This window comes from Larus michahellis, chromosome 3 (assembly GCF_964199755.1).
Source record: "Larus michahellis chromosome 3, bLarMic1.1, whole genome shotgun sequence".
NCBI classification, from domain to species: domain Eukaryota; kingdom Metazoa; phylum Chordata; class Aves; order Charadriiformes; family Laridae; genus Larus; species Larus michahellis.
The window spans coordinates 115,913,118-115,932,903 of record NC_133898.1 but is presented as its reverse complement, the minus strand read 5'-3'; the positions used below and the strand labels follow the sequence as shown (position 1 = coordinate 115,932,903).

Sequence of the window (19,786 nt, the reverse complement as noted above, 5' to 3'; positions counted from 1 at the left end):
GGTTGGAGCCTGTCCACGGGTAACGCTGCTCGGTGTCAGGGCCGAGAAACGTTAAGCTCCAAATGGAGAGATTTAGTCCTGAAGTTACTCTCTCATCTTAAAAAAAACCCCACACCAGTAATCATCAGATGCTGTGTTGGTGTAAAAGGTTACCCACGGTCTCTCTTCCCCTAGGAATAGTGTAGATCGGCTCTCTCGGTTGGAGCTGTAGGCTGGATTTCAGTTTTCTCCCCCAAAGTGGAGTCTCCAGTGCTTCAGCTCCCATTTTTCAGGTCACGCTGTCTAGATCCTTGTGGTGCCGATTCCTGCAGTAGGGATGGCACTAGTAGTTTTGACACTGGCACTTTTGGTTACACAGAAAGAAAGTTCAGTAAAATTTAAAATTCCTCCATACTGGATTTGTCAGATTATCAGAGATGGAGCAGCTTCTCCGGAACATACACCTACCTACCATACGCAGTTACACGCAAAAATAGTAAAGCACAGTTTTTAAAGCTTTTGTACTTACCAGCTTGTCAGAACTAAGAGCAATTATCCAGGGAATATGCATTTGTAGTGATCACACATACAGAATCTTGGCTCTTTCGTGCCTGCATATGGCTGGGACTACTCAGAGTGTCAAATGCATACCATTAATTCAGATTTTTACCTACAGCATGATTGTTTTAACATTAGGGTTATTTGCAGGCATAAAATGTCTTCTTTTTCATTTTAATGAAAGTTCCATTTCTGTATGACTAATAGTTCTTAACACGGTTTAGTTTCAGCTCTCTCGCGTTTCTCACAAATTGTTTTCTGTTGTTTTGATAGTATGATTTGGGAAACAGGTTTATTGCATTCATTCCACATACAATACATATAATACAGACAATATTACGAATGCTTAATTTGTAAATCATGTTGTCCTCTGTGTAATTCAGTCATAAAAAAAAGAAGCAGCTACATGGGAGTACATACAATCTCAAAATTCCGACTGAAAAAAATGCCACCCTGATACAGAATTATAATTTAAAACCTGTGTTTCTGGTAATATAATTCAAATTAATCACGCTTTTCAAAGACAAACTCTAAAGAAGAAAAGAAATTTGAAGTTACCTTAAAATAATAAGTCTTCCAAGATTTTGTTGATAAACTGAGTTCTCAGCCTTGTGGGAGTATTATGTACTTGAAAAAGAGTTGAGTAACCCATCACACAAGATGAAGTTATATCTCATTTAAATTAGGTCTGAGGTATAGATGTGTCTGTCATTTCAGGTAGTCTGAGAATAATGGAGAAATATTTAAGGTAGAAGTTGTGTATCTGCATTACTTTGTGGATGTTGATCCAACAAAATGCTGTAAAAATACCAATATCTAGTATCCTACTAGAATAATCAAGAAGCTGAACTGACTTCAAACTCTGAGGCAGGTCCACGAGCATATTTTTATTCAACTATTTTTATATTTTAAAAAGGCATGAAATGTTTACTTTTAGCCACCATTTCAGCCTTTTAAAAAATGTATCGTGCTTTGCATTGCAAGCAGTCAGTTCAGCAAAATGATTTACTGTCCTTCCCCTGTCCTGTCTGTGCAATGGTTTTGCTGTAGCTCTATTTACTGGCCACTCTGACTTAAGTAGCAGCTTAGGGAAAGAACAGACGTCACAGTGCCGGACAGCCCTGCGCAAGGTTATGACAGAAAAAAAAATTGATCTATGAAGAGCATCAGAAATTGTTCCTGTCAAACAAAATAATTGTTTAAATTATTTAGTTTTATATCAAATTTCAGACTCTTTTACTTGGTGAGGTTTTTTTTACTTGGTGAGCAGAAAGCAGAACCGCTTTAAATTACAGATCAGTGAATAAATTCATTACATTAGAGTTTACAGTGCAGATTGCCTGTTCCACAGCAGATGGGCAGTGGTTTAACACTGCTGCACCTCAAATAGGAATGCGAATGTTGAGTCCTAGTAAAAAAAAAACTAAAGAATAACCAAAGACAAGAAGCCAAACTGGAATTTTTTTTCCAGCAATGATGTTGAGTTTTTAAGCAAAATAATGCCTTGAATTTTGTGGTTTTGCAAGGAATGCAGGGTGCTTTCCTGCTTGTTATTTCCACAGCCTACCATGCTAACAGGGAATAGTTTATTTTATAGATAGTTGGTGTTTTAAGCTCTGGGTTAAAATAAAGGAAGTTCCACAACTGGGGAACCTGTGGGGGTGGAGACAACCCCCAGGAGATGTGTGGAGGAAGGCTGGGGGTGGACCGAGTTGGCCAGGGACAGCAGGAGGCTGAAGGCTTGCTTGCCTTGAGAAGGGCGTGTGACACTGTGAGAACACACACAGCCCGGGAAAGAAACTGGAGGAATCAGACGTGTCAGCACAGTTTCAGAGCTGTGACCTCTTTGGGATTACAGGGACAGGGTGACATAGCTCATGGCGAGTGCTGTGATGGAAGGATACAAGCTTTTTTAGAAAAGCAGGCAGGGAAATGATTGGAAGTTGTGTTCTACACAAACAAGCTTCTCTTTGCCTGGAGCTTTCCTCTGCTTTGGAGTGAGCAACGAGCCGACTGAGATCTGAGGGGTTGGGATCGGTGGGGAGACCAGCAGGGGGAACATTGTGGGGCACCTGCTATAAACTGCCTGATCAGGAAAAGGAAGCAGATGAAGCCTCAAATAACTAGAAAAAAGCTCACAACTGTAGGCCCAGGCTTCTTTGGGAATGTAAAATTGCTCTGACACCTGGAAGAGCCACCTGGTGGGGTAGAAGCAGTCCAGCCAATTTTTATGGGGCATCAAGAATGCTTTTTTTTTTTGACCCAGATGCTGTATTTGTTACTCAGAAACAAGGAGGAACTAGCAGGCAATGTAGAGGTCAAGGGCAGCCTTGGCAGCAGTGACTCTAGGACCTTAGAATCATAGAATCATAGGATCTTCATGGTTGGAAGGGACCTTTGAGATCATCGAGTCCAACCATTCACACACAAAAAAACCCCCTACAATCTCTGCCACTAGAGCATGCCCTTAGAGTTAAGATCCCAAGAAAAGGAAGGCAGGCAAACAGCAGAATAAAGACTCGGTGCTTCAAGAGAACAGAATTGGGCTTGTTCAGGAAACCTGCCTGTCAAGATCCCTCAGGAGATTGCTATGGGGGGCAACGGAGCCTAGAGGAGTGAGTTGATACTCAAAGGTGCCACGCTTACAGCACAAAACCAGTCTCTCCAGTGAGGTGAAACGCGAGCAGGCGTGGCAGAGGAACGGCACGGCAGCGGAACAGCTTGGCTGAATGGACCATGCTTGTCTGAACTCAAACATCCAAAAGGGAGGGTTTGGAAGGTGGATGCAGGGATGAGCTACCCAGGTGACAGAAAAGGATTGCCCAGGCATGCAGGGATCAAGTTGGGAGACCAAAGCTCAGTTGGAGTTGAAATCTGCACAGGATGTGAACACCAAGAAAAATGTCCGTATTTACTTTGGCAACAAAAGAAAGATGAAGAAAGATGTGGATACCCTCTTTGAGGAGGTAAGGGACCTACTTAAGCACAGCATGGAAAAAGCCGTGGTGCTCAGTGCCTTTTTTGTCTCAGTTTTGATTAGCAGGGTCTGCTCAGAGGCCTCTCAGGTTCCCTGCGCCTAGTGGCACAGTCAGGGGGAGTGAAATTCTAGCCACGATGAAAGAAGACAGAGTTGGGAACTGCAGAAGCAAACTGCTCCATGGGATCAGATGGGATGCATCTGAGGGTGCTGAAGGATCTGGTTGACATTATTGCAAGGCCACTGTCTTTTGTCTTTGACAGTTTTTATCAGAGGAGATTTCCGGATGACTGGAAAAAGGCAAATGTCATGCCTTCTTGCAGGAAGGAGGATCCAGAGCATGACAGGCTGGTCAACCTAACCTTAGTTTCCAGGAAAATGACAGAGCAAAGCCTCCATAATGGCCTCCTCTGGCTTTTTCCAGGTGTGTGAAAGACAAGGTGGTGATTGGGAGCAGCCGGTTTGGATTTACCAAGGGCAAATTTTGTGCCTCGGTCATCCTGATTGCTTTCTCTGAGAGCGCTGTTTTGGTGGATGAGGGAAGAGCAGTGGATGTCGTTTACCTTGACTTCAGCAAAGCCTTTGACATGGTCTCACTTAGTATTCCCATAGAGAAAGTGGGGAGATACAAGCTGGATAAGAAGACTGCAAGGTTGGTGGAAAACTGAGCAGACTGACATCCAGTGGGTGGCCAGATTGCGGGTGGTGTTTCTCAGGGGCTGATACTGGGGCCAACACTGTTTTCACTTTTGCGTTAACAACCTGGCTGAGGGGTGGAGTGCGTTCTCAGCAGGTCTGTGGACAATACCACGTTGCTGGCAGCCTTCAACACGCTTGGCATTTGAACTGCCACTTGGAGGGACCTTGGCAAGCTGAAAAGATGGACTGAGAGAAAACGGTTTAATAAAAATTGAAACCTGCAGCCTGTGACAGAGTAATGCCATGCATCAATAAAGGCTGGGGGCCAACGGGGCCAAAAGCTATTTTAAGGAAAAGGAAATGGGGGTCCTAAGGGACAGCAAGTTGAATATGAGTCAGCATTGTGGTCTGCTGACGAAGATGGACAACTTCATCCTGGGCTGTGTTAGCAAGGACGTAGCCTGTAGGTTTGTGGAAGTGATCTTTCGTCTTTATTTAGCACTCGTGAGACCACACCTGGAGTGCTGCTGAACACTGGAACAGGGGCCCAGAGTGCCTCTGGAATCTCCATCTTCGGAGATTTTCACAAGTCAGCAGGACCAGATCCTGAGTAACCTGATGTAACATCAACATTGGCCTTGCTTTGAGCAGGGGATCAGGCTAGAGGCCTCCAGAGGTTCCTTCTGGCCAACATAACTGTGATTTCATGTACTTTATTCCTTATGCAAGCAGCATATTTGAGGCCCCATTCTGCCACTGGAGACATTGAGGTAAAAACAAGGTAGAAATGATCAAGATTTAAAAAAAAAAAAAGGATGACTGATTCTAGCTACTCTTCCTACTTGATTGTATTTACAAAACAATTTTATAGCACCCAAGCACTGGGAGTTTTGCCATTGTCTTGAGCAGTAAGACTGATACAGAGTTGTCACAAAAGCTCGCCACGAGGAAGGAGGTTATCTCTGGGCTGATGGACTCCTTGGTGACAGAGTGACAGTGTTTCAACTCTGATTTGAGGAACGTCCTCTTACTAAAGAAGTATAGTGGATCCCTGAGTACTTCCTGTTTGAGGTTATGTTGTACAAGCGTGCATGATAGGAGTAAAAAAAATCATAGGAGGTTGCATGTAGTTCATTGGTTTTGCGTGCAGTACGTTATATATATTTGCGGCAAACTGAAAACATGTCTGTATTTATATGAGGCTTACTTGATGTTAGGCTGAACAGAAACATCACAAATTGAAAGTACTGTAAGCAAAAAAAACCCCAAGCCCCGTTGAATCAGTGTTTGCTCTGTGGAATGGCTTATTCAGTTAACCGAAGGCCTGAAGGCCATTCTGGGTAATGGCATGTTGTCTAAAATAATATGGTTAGCTAAAAAGTAGTACTGAAAGAGCCTGGAATACCAAACACAGTCTTAAAAACCTAACCTAAAACCTAACAAAGCCGAAGAACTGGGAGGAAGAAAATAGAAGGAAAATCTGTTAACTGATTTGTACTGGGACTCCTTAAATTGATTTCCATATTAAATTTGGAATTGTCCCTTTTATGTAGAAAATCTACACTGAGCTTGTAGCCCAAAGAATGGGTTGAGCTGTAGCATTTGAGTCTGGAACTGACGTTGTTCTAGGTCCATATTTACATCTGAATTACTCAAATAAGAGGCTCCAGTAAGAGTTGAGAGTGTGAGTACGTTATGGCAGCCCTTCCTAAGGTCCTGCTGCGTGAGGCCTTCTGCGTTCTTGCTAGAGGTCTTACTCTCCCAGAGCGTGCAAATGGATCTGCCAGCACTGAGGAGCAGCTACAGCATAATCATGCCTGTTCCAGCAAAGAAGATAGCCAGCTGACCAGAGCTGAACCACCGCCATGTGCTGGTTTCACCCTGTGGCTTCTGTGTTTCTCAGTGAAAAGCAACTGAGTAGTCCTATGGTAATATAGTGCTAGCAACATGCCAGCATTCGGTCGAGTTTTGCTATATGAGAGTTTATATCAACTTTGTGTTTTCAGTCCATTTGGCTTTTAAGAAAGATAATCTCATAACTGCTAATAAGCATTGTGATAGTCGCAGGTGGTTCTATGCTACATCGTTGGTTTGGTTTGTTTCTCTTTCGCAGCAATACCTGTAGTTGAAATGAGTCACTGCATGAATACATTTGTTAATTCACAGATTATATAAAATATATCCAGTGATGATAATTGGTCATTAGTAAATTGGGAGAATAGACACAGAGTTTGAAGTGATCAGGTCAAAGTCATAGAGTGAAACCACATCTCATCGTTTTTATACCTGTTGTGCCTACATATTTGCAGTTTACTTCTTAATGCAATTTATCAATCAGTATATGCCAACTGAGAGTTTCCTCTTGGCATTCTCCGGGTTAAGAGACAGTTAAGAGACATTTGCGGTGGTTTTGCTCCATCATCCTGGCATAAAGGTCTTGTGCTGAAGTGAGGCTGTAACCCCAGGTACTTGGAAATTCCATATCTAAGTACTGGTGGTTTTGTGGGTACATACAGCTTCTGAGAGAGGCTTTGCGAAGGTTACAAGCTGAAGTCTGTCTATGTCATCTGTGCCCTCTGACAGAAGAGGGCTGTGGGCAGGGCTGGGATTGACAGAACTGTGCAAGCACCTCTTCAGCCTTTGGCAGAACTTTTGAATTTCTTGGAGAAACATCTGTGTTTCAAGGAATTCATCCCAGCAAACGTGAGGTTTTCTGAAGAGGGAAAAGCATACCTGACATGGATTCAGAGTAGCGAGTAGAGTTTTTAAGAGAGACATCCTGCTTTAGGAAAGGTTTACTGGTTTCTGTCTGGGCAGGACTTAGGAGAAGAAGCTTGAGGCCCTAACAAATTGATTTCTAAAACCAACAAACCAAAAAATACCCTACTTCAGAAAACTGTTTTCTGCTTTAAGATGAAGTTCAGTTCATAAATTTTGTTCTATAGAGTGTACTTTATAGAAAGCAAACAATGTGAATGTACGTAATACATACAAATATCTGGTGCTTGGACTGGCAGTGTTGTCCATCTAATGTTCGTACATTCTTATCCTCTCCCTTCCCTATTGTAGGAACCTTATGCAGTAATTTTCACAGCATGATGAGGCCTTCTTTGTAGGAAAATATTTAGTCATTTTGTTTACTTTAGAATAATTTAAAGGTCAAGAAACAGTTTTATATACAGTTCCTAAGAAACACAATTGGATTTACAGTGATGACCGATCTTATAAATCAAAACTTTATAGTTAAAATGCCACCTGGGAACTATATACAAAGACTATTCTAGAAGTATGAGAAATACAGATTTGTGTGAACTTACATATTTTTTGTTAAAAAATATATTTTTCACACTTTTTTGTTAGAAGTGGAACTCAAAATGAGAATATACAAAATTTGGAAACATCTGTGCACCAAGTTACAATTAATATTAACAATCTTCAAAAGTCCACCAGAGAAAGCAGTGTATCCAACTGAAGAATTAAATTAATACAGCTACCCAGTTGTGCTCTTTAACTGAAAGCAATACAGAAAATGAATTGCCTAAACATGTATAATCTCCTGTTTGAGATCTGGCAGCAAAAGGGAAAAAAGCTTATAGAACTGAAGCACAAGTGATCCATCATAAGAACTCCTTACAAGAAGCTTACGACAGTTTAGTATCTACACAATCTCTTTAACAAATGGGATTTCCACTGATTATTTACAGATTTCAATGCTGTTATCATTTCATCCAGTCCTTCTATGAGACTCTGCTTATGTAAATAAGGATTAGTTGGCAAAGTTAATTATGGTAAAAGAAAAATGATGGTTAAACTTGGGAAGAAAATGTCATCTAGAGAATATGTTTGCTGCGTTCTACTCGCAGATGCTAAAACAGTATTGATTAGGACCTCAGATATTCCCAAAAGGTCTTTTCTGGAGGTTGCTGTACATGGTAGAGAGATACAAACTAACTTCAGAACCATTAAGATGGGTACCAGAGGAGGGCTAATTGCAGTAGCATAAAATAATTTGCATTTCCAAGGAGGGTGTAATAAAAGAAAACAAGGTGTCCAGCTCTACACAGTGTTCCCATATCACATGGATTAGCAGATCTGTTCCACGTGGGAAACGTTTGTTCTCTAAACAGTCACTTTTCCCTTGGAGGCAGTTGTTCACATGTCATGCGCTTAAGAGTTGCTATTGATTTCAACGGGAAATAGGAATGAACTGGAGTTTTGGGGGTGAACAGAGCTACTCCTATCCAGTTCTTGCCCACTACTGTTTAGAGGCATTTCAATGGGCTTAATCAGAAAGTCAAAGTAGTAACTTAATTCCACATCAGAAGAGGCAGTACAGTTGTGGGTTGCTGTGGTCTTGCAACAAGGCAGAGAGCTACGTTTTCCAAGGTTGCACACTTCGATGATTAAGCCAAAAACCCTTGCATATTTTGACTCCATTTCAGGTTACCTACAGACTTTCCTGTTGAGATCTATTGGACTGAAGTGACTTGCGCAAAAAGTACAGCTGAGAAGGAGTGCAGGAGTGTATAAGGGTCTTACTGTGCTGTATACATGTAATCACTGCACGTACCCACTGCAGGAACCGCCTGGCATCTCAACGGGTGCTTGATCTGATTAAGAACACAATCAGGACTACACTTCAATTATTAAAGGCTTCCTGAAATTGTTGAAAGAAAATTAGCTATCTCCATCCATACACATGACATAATGACATGAATGTGCTGTTTGAGATGGGTTCTTACGCGGCTGTCGGGAGGGCACTAGTCAGTCACACTCTCAGATGTGCGTGATTAAAAGAGACACGTCTAGACTTCGTGAAAAACATTTTCTAGATGAGTAGTTAGAAGAATTAGAAATATATTTTCTATAAAAAAAATAGGTGATTAATCTGTATTTTAGAGATGTAATCTATCTAAGCCTGGTGTGATTGAAATGGGATTTTTTAAAATTCTTTTTGAATGTGCTTGAAAAGTCACATTCGCAAAGTGTGTTCTGATTCCAGCAACTCTGGTGTAGATCAGAGAATTGGTGGAAAGCTTTTCAGATTATCATTAAATTTATACACTAAAAGGCAAACCCCATTAAATTTGTCATTTTTGATGGATGTGTGTGTTTAACCTTCAAAGGTGGAGATCCCTCAAGGAAACTATTCCAGTGCTGTGTTAGCCTTACCACTAACTTCCCAAAAAGTTAACAGGATTCTTCTGTGCTGGAATTTAAACCTGTTATTTTCACTCTTGCCTGCCACTCACGTGAAGTACAGATGATTCCTTTTCTCGTTCCAGAGCTGTATATGTATCTAAAGATTGCTATCCTCTTTGCAAACTTCATTTTCTTCTTCAGGTTAAACTTTAACAGTCTTTTTAATCTTTCCTCATAAGCACTATCTTCCTGTACTCCAGTTACCATCGTTGCTTCTCTAGGCTCTGCTTAGTGGCCCACACCTTCAGGGTAAGACATGGAAGGTCTTGTCCAAAACAAGACATGCACTGCTTAGACTATCCTTCCCATCCACTCCAGTTTGAGTTTGCTGGCACTCTTCTGGTAGAGGGATTCACTGGATTCACACACAGTAAAGAGTCATCAAGAACTTGGAATTATTTAACGTCCCTTGAAATGAAAAAGGAATTGTGTAACACTGCCTTGCTATAACTTAGCATTGTTTTCAGTGGATTACTTGGTGTGGAGTGAGTGCCATCTGGAGGTTAGGAAACGCGGAGATCTGTATGCTTTCATGCTGAAAAACAAAATCCCTATGCTTTATAAATCAAATGTTCTTACATGAATAGGAGCTTGAGCCTAACAGATACTGAGCATCTGCCACTCCGTATAGTCTGTGACCCATAGCAAGAGTTGAGGCTGCTCAGTATGTCTCTGGTAAGGCATGCTAGTGTAATGACTTTTCAGTATTACGCAATCACCAATAAATATTTAGCCTCTGAGTGGCCTCTGCAGTTTTTGGAAGCAGCTCTGGACGACACAGGGACAAGGAAAGGTTTGGTCTGCTCTCTCCTCTCCCTCTTTTAGATGTTGGAAGACAAATCAGTTCCTGGTGCAGTTTTCTGCTCAGAAGAGAGATCAGAAGGCATTTTGGCTGAACAAGAAGTTGTCTTTTTTGAAAAGTAGGTTCCCATTTGGCGTGTCTGAACGCAGTTGTCCACCAGAACTCATGTCTGCACAGAGTGGAATCAGACCTCCTCGCCTGGGCTGGTTGCAGGATGTGGTCATCCTTCTTCTCTAGGTAGCTTAGCTGTCATCTTGAAAGCCTTAATCCTCCACTTCTCACTGCATTGAGGAAGCCAGGAGGAGACCTGCTTGGTGCCATGACTTCAGTGAGTGGGATTTGGCTCTTCTTTCCACAGTGTCTTTAGGGTTTTCCAGACACCACACGGATGTTGACAGTGATCACGCTGGTCCATACCACTCTTGTGCTTTTGAACTGCCTTCTGCTGTTGAAGTCTAATTGTAAAAATAGCCTTAGTTGCAAAGCATAAGTATACACATCTCCACCTCAGTCTGGTGAGGGATTGCAGCCTGCTGTATCAAGGCAATGCTAATGGCTTCTATGTTATCTGCACCTAGGGCTGAGCATAGCCCTACAGAAGCTACATACTGTTCAAAAGGCAGATAATGTATGTACAGTCCATCCTCTACTGCTTTTTCTCTACAGAACAGCAGGTCATAAAGTTTGCATCTATGTAATGAAGATGCACTAGTGAACAGACTTTAAGTATTGTGTTGATTTAGCTTGATGATGGTTTCCCTGGGCAACCACAGATTTTAGGAGCTATGAACCAGTTAAATTCAAGGTCAATGATCCTAAGTGTAAGAGAGGTTGTTGAGCTAATGCCCTTCAGAGCAAAATGTGAAAGCTTGCTTCCTTGTCAATGAGTTTCCATCAACTAAACCAGAAAAGAAGAGTAAGAGAGAGGAATTTGAGAGCAGTAAATCTAAAACTTGTGTGAAAAAAAATCAGTTCTCCCTCCCTCAGCAGGGCAGGGTGAAAAAGCACAGAACACATCTCACGTGCCTTAAATTTTATTCTTTAGAGCAAGCTTAAACATGCAGATGACAGAGGTTGATGAATCCTTGGCTAACTACATGAAATGCAATGAGGTGCTGCATTTTATTGGGCTGACTTTCAGAACTGAAAATATGTTGTTGGGACTCATCTGAGCGGGTCTCCATTAATTGTTTATTTTCAGGAGATAAAAATTCATGAAGAAATTGTCTTTTGGCTGTAATCTTTCTGATGTTAGTTGCAACCTTACTGTAGACGTGCATGGGAAGATGGATGAGATCTGTCACGCTAACTCTCTGTATATGGCCCAGTCACCCCAAATACAAAGAGGATTGTCTCCTACAGCATTGTTGGACAACATCCATCTTTGCTCTTGAAATAAAATCCATGCTAGACAGTAGTATTGGTCTCTCTGAGAAAAAGACTGAGGAATTTTTTTACACGCTGTGGAGTCTGTTGGCTAGAACCGTTCAACCTGCTTTGTTACTGTTCTATTTTTACTGAAGCACTAGGAAGGCTGGAGCTCACCCTCAAGTTTCCTCTTTCGTGTTCCACTATTGAAGAAGTAATCCATGTTTACCAGAGCCCTGCCAAGTTCAGAGTCCATTCGACTGCCAGTCATTTGGTTGGTTGAGTTGGGAACTTTGCTTGAGAACACAGGCATATAGTTTGGCAGTGGCTTCTGCTCCTTTTTATTACCCTGGATGAGAAAAAGGCCATTAATAAGTTTTCAGAATTACATCCATCACTTGTTACAAAACTACAAGTTACTGAGATTTCTTATAATATCACCACTTTTGCTTTTGAAATTAGAATTTGAATGTACTTTAAAATGTCATACTGAAGGTACATGAAAGAGCTGAAGAAATAAAGTAGAACAATTGTTTTTTCCTGTCATCTTATGTGGGAATAGGATAACAGAGGGAAATGAATAATTTTCAAGTGTGTTGAATAAAGTGTCAGCTGGGACAAAAATTAGCTTGCTCTGGAATGGTCATGGTGGGAGGTTTTTTGTTTCTTTTTTAGTAAGTGGCTTGGATTTCAGCATGATGACATCTTACAAATTTTCTCGCAGGAAGTTGGTTCTTCTAACACTTGTCTTTCTATGGAGTTGTTAATATTGAAACAGATTGAGCACACACACACGTGCTGTATTTCTTTGTGGCGTAGGTAGCAGATGAAAGGCACTTCACTTCTTTTTTATTTTTCCTAAAGATTTTAGTCTTAAAGCATTTGCCGATTATGCCTAAGTATGCTTCAATTTGGAACACTACCCTAGCTCAAATTGACGAAAACTAAAAAGAGCCTGGATTACTGTTGAATGTTTGTTCAAAACTTACCATTTGGTCATAGTCCTTTAGGAAGCTCCAGTTCTGGTACCTTGGAATAGAAGTAAAAAATGCAGTGTAAAATTTTCTCTCTTTAAATAAAATACTGATATTGGTCATATTTGAATGCCTATTTAACTTCTCAATTTGATACTTACAGCCCAGATCTTACACCTGCAAACTCTTTGTACTGAAACCTGTCTTTTCTGTGCTGAAGCCCAGGGCTTTCCTTATTCTCACGTACAGCTCATGCTATATGAGCAGTGGGGTTTTTTTGCTAAAGGAAGATGAGGATAACATGTCCACAGGGTATTCCTTGTGCAAATGCAGATAGATTAGCAAAGTCCCGAGTCACTCTAGCAAACTTTTGTCCCATGCCTTGAGCAAGACACAGCTTCTTACTTTTTAAATGACCAGTATTCTGCCAGCAGAAGTCCCTGGTAGGAATTTCCAGAGCCATACTTCCTGCAGGCAAACACCCACGGGAGTATTTTATGCAGCTAGGCAGCTGTGCTAGGAGCAAATTGAGTCAGAAGACCTGAGTTTTGTTCTTCAGCTCTGTTCTATACCTGGTGTGGGGCTACAGGGCAAGTCCTTTGATTTTCTGTCCTTTGCTTTGCTCGTCTGTGCAGCACAGCCACGTACCATGTGGAGCTGGGAGCACTGGATTTCTGTGCTGCATTTTTTTATCTTGCTATGCCAGCCGCTATTTGAATGTATCAGATTTGGGTGTTATTGGACGGTGCCAATTACTGAGAAATGCTTGGGTCTCCAAGCCATGACTATGTACCCCTGGGGACAGGCACAGAGAGTCCCTCCTGCTGCCTTAGCTAGGGAATGGGCATGGAACATGAGGGGCCCCTTTGGGAAGAGTTTGAGCACACAACATTGGCCACCACGGCCTTGGCTTTGCGTGAGTCAGAGAGTCCTGGCCGTCAGCCTTTCCCTCAGGTATAAAGGAGCCAGACAGGAGTGCAAATGTGTCTCTGGGGAAGCTGTGATTTGTGTCTCCTCCAGAAGGCCAAGGAGGACAGGGATTTTCAGATCGTTTCTTTTCCCATTCTAAAAAATCCTGAGTGATGTCCTTCTTTCTCCTCCCTTTCCTTTAGCTTGGCTAGCGCACAGTCGGAACTGGATCTGATTTTACTTTTGCCAAGGATATTCTTCTAATAGGCATGCTCATGCTGTGTACTGAAGTATGAACGTAAACACTTATTCAAGATACGTAGCAGAGACAGGGAGGATCTTAATTTCAGGTTCCTTCAGGTCACTGGCGTATACACAGTCAAAGCTTAGGTTGTATGTGTGCAGTTCAATCTGAAACACTCTGACAATGGGGCGTGTTCAGTAGATTTACAGATTGGGAATACAAAATCACGGTTTGGCAGAACACTCTGTTCAGCTTCCATTTCAGCCATTTCCAAGAATATGAGAAGAGGTGATAATATCAGTGTGTCTGCAATAAATTATAAAGGTTGGCACATTTGTATCTTCGTTGTGGAAATCTCTGTAAAGCTAAAAGATACTTAGCATGCAACTCTTTGCATCTTTTTTCAGCTTAAACCCAGCATGCCAGGAGATACTAGCATAGATGTTGTCCAGTGAAGGGAAAGAGAGAGAATATAATCTTAGAAAGGAAGGTGTTAGGGTCTGATCCAAAGTCCCTGCAGAAGAAGATTTCCTTTGCTAGTGTAGGCTTTGGATCAAGCCCTAAGACTGTCAGGGAGCATCAGTACCGTTGTCAAGAAGAGGCATGAAATGGAACAAGTGGCTTACCAGATTTTCCTTCCTTTCTGTTCAGCCTCCACAGCCTCTCTCCAGATCCTATCCTGTTGAACCTGGTCCTGCTGCAGTGCTGCCTGCTCGGCTGCCCGGGCCCGAGTAGCCAGTTGTGCAACGACAGCTCTTCTGGGTTGGGTGCTGCCGAGAGACACAGATGGAGCTGAGGCTGGTTGCCCCACAGGTGTGGTTGCTGGTTGCCAAGACCGAACCAAGTTATTTCTCCTGAATCCAGAACGCTTTCCCAGCTTGTCCATTTCGAGACTTATTGTATCCCCAGTGTTGTTACGTATATTGATACCTGCAATTATTTGCACTTTCAAAGCTCTTTCTCTCCTAGCATTTTCTTTTAGCTGCTGATTTGGAGTGCTTTCAGAAAAGTAACGTGCACGGTAGCACTGACAGGCAGTGCTTGGCACTGTTTTACTTCCCTCATTTAATGCTCATTTCCTACCGCTTTATGTTGCTTCGTTGCTTTAACGCTGAAGGAGTTTTCATGGTAACAGCAATTTTGTAAGAAATGACTGTTACTGAAAGCCATCGGATCTCCAGCTTTAACCAGCAAACTCTCAGCTTAGGAGGCGATTACTGCTGCTTGCAGCTGAGACCACCCTCTATTAAAAATCCTCAGAACAATAAAGTCCGGTTCAGTAGCGAAGGGTGCTGTGATGGTTGCTGCTGAGTATATCAGGAGGACTTTTGTTGTGGTTATGTGGCAGAAGCAAAGTCTCCTGAAAGCTGCTGGTTCCCCTGGTGTGTTTACTGTCTCCCTTGGAAACAAGTCTGACTTGTGAATATTCACCAGAAAGGGGGCAGCCACCCAATTGGACAGCTGCTGGGGCCTTGAACTCTATGTGGGGCAGAGCTTGTTTGTTTAAAATAAGGTATTTCAATCAATCTGTGCTTTGAAAGCTCTTTCTTTTCAGATTTTAAAAAAATAGCAGCCAGAGATCATCAAAAGTCCCTTTTAAGTACTTAGAAATTTCTGCAGAAGGTATTAAGCAACTATGAGAAGTAGTTTTTAAGTAACTTTAAAGGGTTATTAGTATACAAAGTGAGAATTTTCAAAACGGTGTCCAAAATGTCAGTGTTTGTCTTTACAGTCAGCCTGTTGGGCTTTTGTGGTATGAAGTCACTTCCACAAGTATTTGTGACCTTGCAGGAAAATGGAGTATTTTAAGTATAAATTTCCTCTGAAATTCTTGACTGACTTGTTTTTGAGTAGTGTGGATTAGCTCCAGATGAATTCTAGCCTCTTGCTTCATCTTCCTGGTAAATGAACTTTGAATCTACTTTTTTTAGGGGGTTTTTGGCAAACTTACTTGCAGTATTGGGAAATACATACTGAATTTGGCAAATAATTTATTTTAAAATAGTTATAACTATACAACAATCCAAACATTTCATGTAGACATATTTGAGCAAGAAATACTTCTATATTTGGAAAAATCCTTCTGACTTTGCAGAATAACGTAACTTAAGAGGAGGTAAACACCTCAAGTCACATTGTTTGCTTTGGGTTTGAATGACATTTTAGTAGACTGTTTGTTTGTTTGCTTGTTTTTCTGAGATAATTGAAACCTAAACAGTGTTTTTCATCTCTTTCAGCCAAAAAGCAAAAAAAGTCATATATTCACACAGCATTATCATGAACTGAAGAAACGAACTGTTTGCCAACCTGCCTGGATAGTTGTCTCTGTTCCTCTCGTGGAATCTACTTATCCTGCTGCATTCATTCCAGGGTCCTCTCCAAGTTGGAGTGTGTGCAGCTGGTTGGAGAATGGGGTTTTAGCAGCATCTGACTGCTTTAAAAGGAAGCTGAGTCACATTTGGAAGACCCAATGCTCCTGATCAGGTCAGGAAAGAATCATGATGGGAAGTCTGTTCCTGTGCATGGAACACTTTTTAATTCTTGTTTACAAAGTTCTTGTGTTATTTTAATTCTAATCTTTCCTTCAAGTCAATTTCTGCAAATTAAACATCATAATAAATTATAAATGGCCATGGAGCTGAGTGCATATCTTCCAAATGACTCCTCGTAGCCACTGAATAAACTGGATGAAAAGATTACAAGCAGGTCTTTCGAGTCTATGCCATTGAGTGGTGTCCGCAAAGATGCAGGGCTATGAAGTACCTCTCAGAACATCTTACTGAAGTAAGTGAAGTGATAGGTTAAAGCCAAATCTGTTGGTCTGAGACCCCAAAACCTTAGAAAAGAAGGAAGTCTTAAGTGTTTAGGACTTCTTTAGGCTTTAAAGAAAAGTAAGCTATGACTTAATACATGCAGGTATTGGACACTTCAGTGTTCAGGCCATTTCTCTGGAAATAATAGAAGGGAGTGGGATCGTGGCTGTTTAAGTAAGTTGGGTTTTAAAAAATATTGTAATGATATGACTTTAAAATGTAGCTGCTGTTCCAAAAACAGATCACTAAGAGCTGATATTTTGAAAATGATCCCATTTTCTGTTGGGACCAGAAGTCATTAAGGGAGTGATTATGGACCGTTAAAGGACATCGAGTGTTCTATGTGCAAGGATGCGTGCAAGGATGTTATTTTGAACGTTACTTTAGATTCCTTACTGGATATACTAGTAGCCCATTACGCCTTTTACTAGATTAACAGCTCAGCAGAACTGCTGCAGATACTGAACTGTTTCCCCTCATATTACCAGCTGCCAGTTTAGCATTTTATTTGTTCATTACAACTTGGGGCATTTAAGCAGGGGTGCTCATTCGAATTGGTACGACTGATTTACTGTGCACTTCTTTCCATCCTGTAGTAGAATAGACTGGTGTTTATTGTGGCTTCATGCGAGGCTTCATGCCATATGCGTCTATCTAAATTGATTATGGCGTCTTTATTTTTTCTGTTTGGGGATGTGAAACTTGAAGAAAGTTTTGAGTGTCACTGTAGGAGATGGTACCTTTGCTTAGGATTTTGTTTTGGGATTAGTTTATCCGACAAGCATGTTGGTGCCCACCATTCTGAGGAAGAACTTGACGGAGGTTAATCTTTTGTTGTTGCCAGTCAAGTGATGATATGTAGTACGAATTCATCTGTGAAAAATATGTGAGTTACTTTCCCCTGTGAAAGGAAAAAATGTCCAGAGAGGCTTTTTATGGAGGAAAAAGTTCAGGTGTTTAGACAAACCATTTTTATTTGACCACAAGAGGGTATTGCAGTATCAGTTATGCAAGACTTGAGCTAATGTTTGACTTTATATGCACTGCCTTATTTTTAAAATACACGTTTCTGGAAATTGATTATTTATACTAAGCAGGAGTTAAGAAAATTAGGTTTTGTATGCCAGTATTTGATGTCCTGGTACAGAGGCAATTTCTGAACTGTTTTTTCTAAAAACGGTTTTGTTTTTTATAGTAACAAGCTTCTTGAAGCATGAGAAGTTCTCATTGATTTCACTGGAAGAAAGGGACTGAAGAGGCTTATTCCAAAACACTGAAAAATGTCATGGAAATTGCTTGGTTAAATGCGAGAATACAACAGTTACAGAAGGGAAATGATAACAGGAGATGAACGTGTTGCTGCTTTCGTTGGAAGTGCATGTTGGTCCAGGATGGATGCTGTCAAAGTCAGCGAGACTGATCTGATTTTCCCATGTGGTCCTACTTGCAGGAACAAGGTTGAAATTTTTTTAAGCTTGTTTGTGTTTCCCAGATTTCCCCTTTACATCCAAGTCTTCTACAGTATTTTCTAGCAGTTTTTTCCTAAGTCAATACTGTGTTGGGATACTTTGCTTCAAAAGTTATGTCTTCTAAACTTTAAGGACAGTGCTGCCAAATGTTCATGCTATGTTTTGTGTAGTTCAGACCTTGGAAGAGGGAGCTAGAAGGATTTCTGGATTCTCACACTCCTAGATCTGCTGCTCAATGTAGGAGAAGACACATGGTATGCCTACCTGTCTCTCAATAAGCCCACCTGTCAAAGCAGAAGGAACGCAGCCATATCAAATTGTTTGTGAAGAAAAAATTTACAAGGGGTCTGATAGTGATTTGGTGGACAGGAAAGCAATTTTCATATGAGAAAGTTTGTGTTTGTAAGATATTGCAGGGATTTAAGGCACACACACATTTAAAAACACAGGTGCAGTGTCTATGTCATGTTTGAATAAGAGGCAGGAGGAAGGTCATCAGCTGGAGGAGAAGGAAGCTCTAGACACCAGCTTTTCAGAGCAGATGACCATTTGGAATATCTCTGCCATTTCACGTATGGGATGGAGACCCCCATGTAAATCTTCTGGTATGAGCAGTGTCGCCTGCCTCTGAGTAGTGACATTTGTGTTGTCATCATCACCTGCCTCAAATGAAACAAGATCAGTCAAGTCAGTCAAGACTGCAGGTTGGAATTGGTCACGGTGGCGGTTAGCAGAGCAGAGTGTGAGATGATCGGTGAGAGGACACTGAGCACCCAGCGGAGAAGTAACGGATGGCAGAGCATTGCTGCGGTGCTTTCTCACCGGCCCTGGATACTAACCGGCAAGGGTCCTAGAAAGCCTGGAAGCGACAGATCCTGCCAAGCTGTGACTTGATCTGGCAGGAGCAGGGGGCCTTGAGTCGCTGCATGCAGCCAAAATGGGACTGAATCCTGCAAACCGCCAGTTTGGAGTAAAACCCCTTCTAAACAAAGAAAACGTAGCGACTTCGTTAAGGGCCTCATTTTTTAAGTTTTGCTGTATCTTTGATACAAAAATATAAACTTCTTTCTTGTCATAATGGAGTTCTGCCGAGAGAGCCTGGCAAGTTGAGCGTCTGTTGCGTCGGCAGCGCACAAATACCACTGAAGGGAATGTCTGCTTCCAGTGACACAGAGTCTGACACTTCAAAATAAAATCAAAGCTGTAATGCAGACTGCAAGAAATCTGTTGTGATTTTTTTTGTCCCCTTCTTTTAATACAAATTCCAGTGTTCCAAAATATGTTAGCTACTGATATGCAGTTTGCTTTATTTGAAACAAAAATTATTTCTTTGAAAAAAAAATAAATTATTGAATATTAAACAGCAGCTATTCCATATAATATGCAGGCCTGTTGTGTTAGAGTCTTCTGCTTAAACCTGCCGCCTGAGCAAGACGATGGGATTTTGGGGAGGGACCACTGCAGGGCTGGTGTGTGAGTAGGGATGTTTGGAAGTATCTGGTTTGAGGAGAAAGAACTATAAGAAGTGTTCCTCACTGTCTGAGTCTTACGAATGTTTTCAGTTGGTATTTCACATAATTTTGGTCTTAGGGGAGGCTAGATCCTCTCGAGAAGTGCAATATTGCGTGGACAACCGAAGTTGTGTTTGTTCATCAGAGTTGTTCAAGTCACATCCTCACCACGGCAGGGAGCTCTGGTGACTGCATAGTGGAGCCTGGCTTTATTCTCTTCATCCTCGCTGTTTTCTTGCACAGTTCATTAACAGGTCTGAGAGAATTTCAGTGTATAAAGTGATTAAGTACTTCTGAAAAGGTTGTGCTTCGTACTGCTTAAGTACCTAAGGCAGCAGTTT

General features: G+C 41.5%; 1 protein-coding gene across 2 annotated transcripts; it reads right to left on the bottom strand.

Annotated features, from left to right (window-relative positions):
* Positions 1–10,948: 10,948 nt before the first annotated feature.
* On the bottom strand, positions 10,949–14,966 carry CIMIP5 (ciliary microtubule inner protein 5). 2 transcript variants are annotated; one of them, XM_074578362.1, is made up of 4 exons: positions 14,736–14,966; positions 14,279–14,422; positions 12,515–12,554; positions 10,949–11,874 (listed from the first exon to the last, which is right to left on the bottom strand). In XM_074578362.1, exons 1-4 carry the CDS (start codon positions 14,777–14,779, stop codon positions 11,683–11,685), a joined length of 420 nt encoding a protein of 139 aa, XP_074434463.1. In that variant the 5' UTR covers positions 14,780–14,966; the 3' UTR covers positions 10,949–11,682. The 2 variants fall into 2 exon arrangements, with proteins under 2 accessions (XP_074434463.1, XP_074434462.1); XM_074578361.1 differs by having other exon boundaries at positions 14,279–14,966.
* Between the last annotated feature and the right edge of the window lie 4,820 nt (positions 14,967–19,786).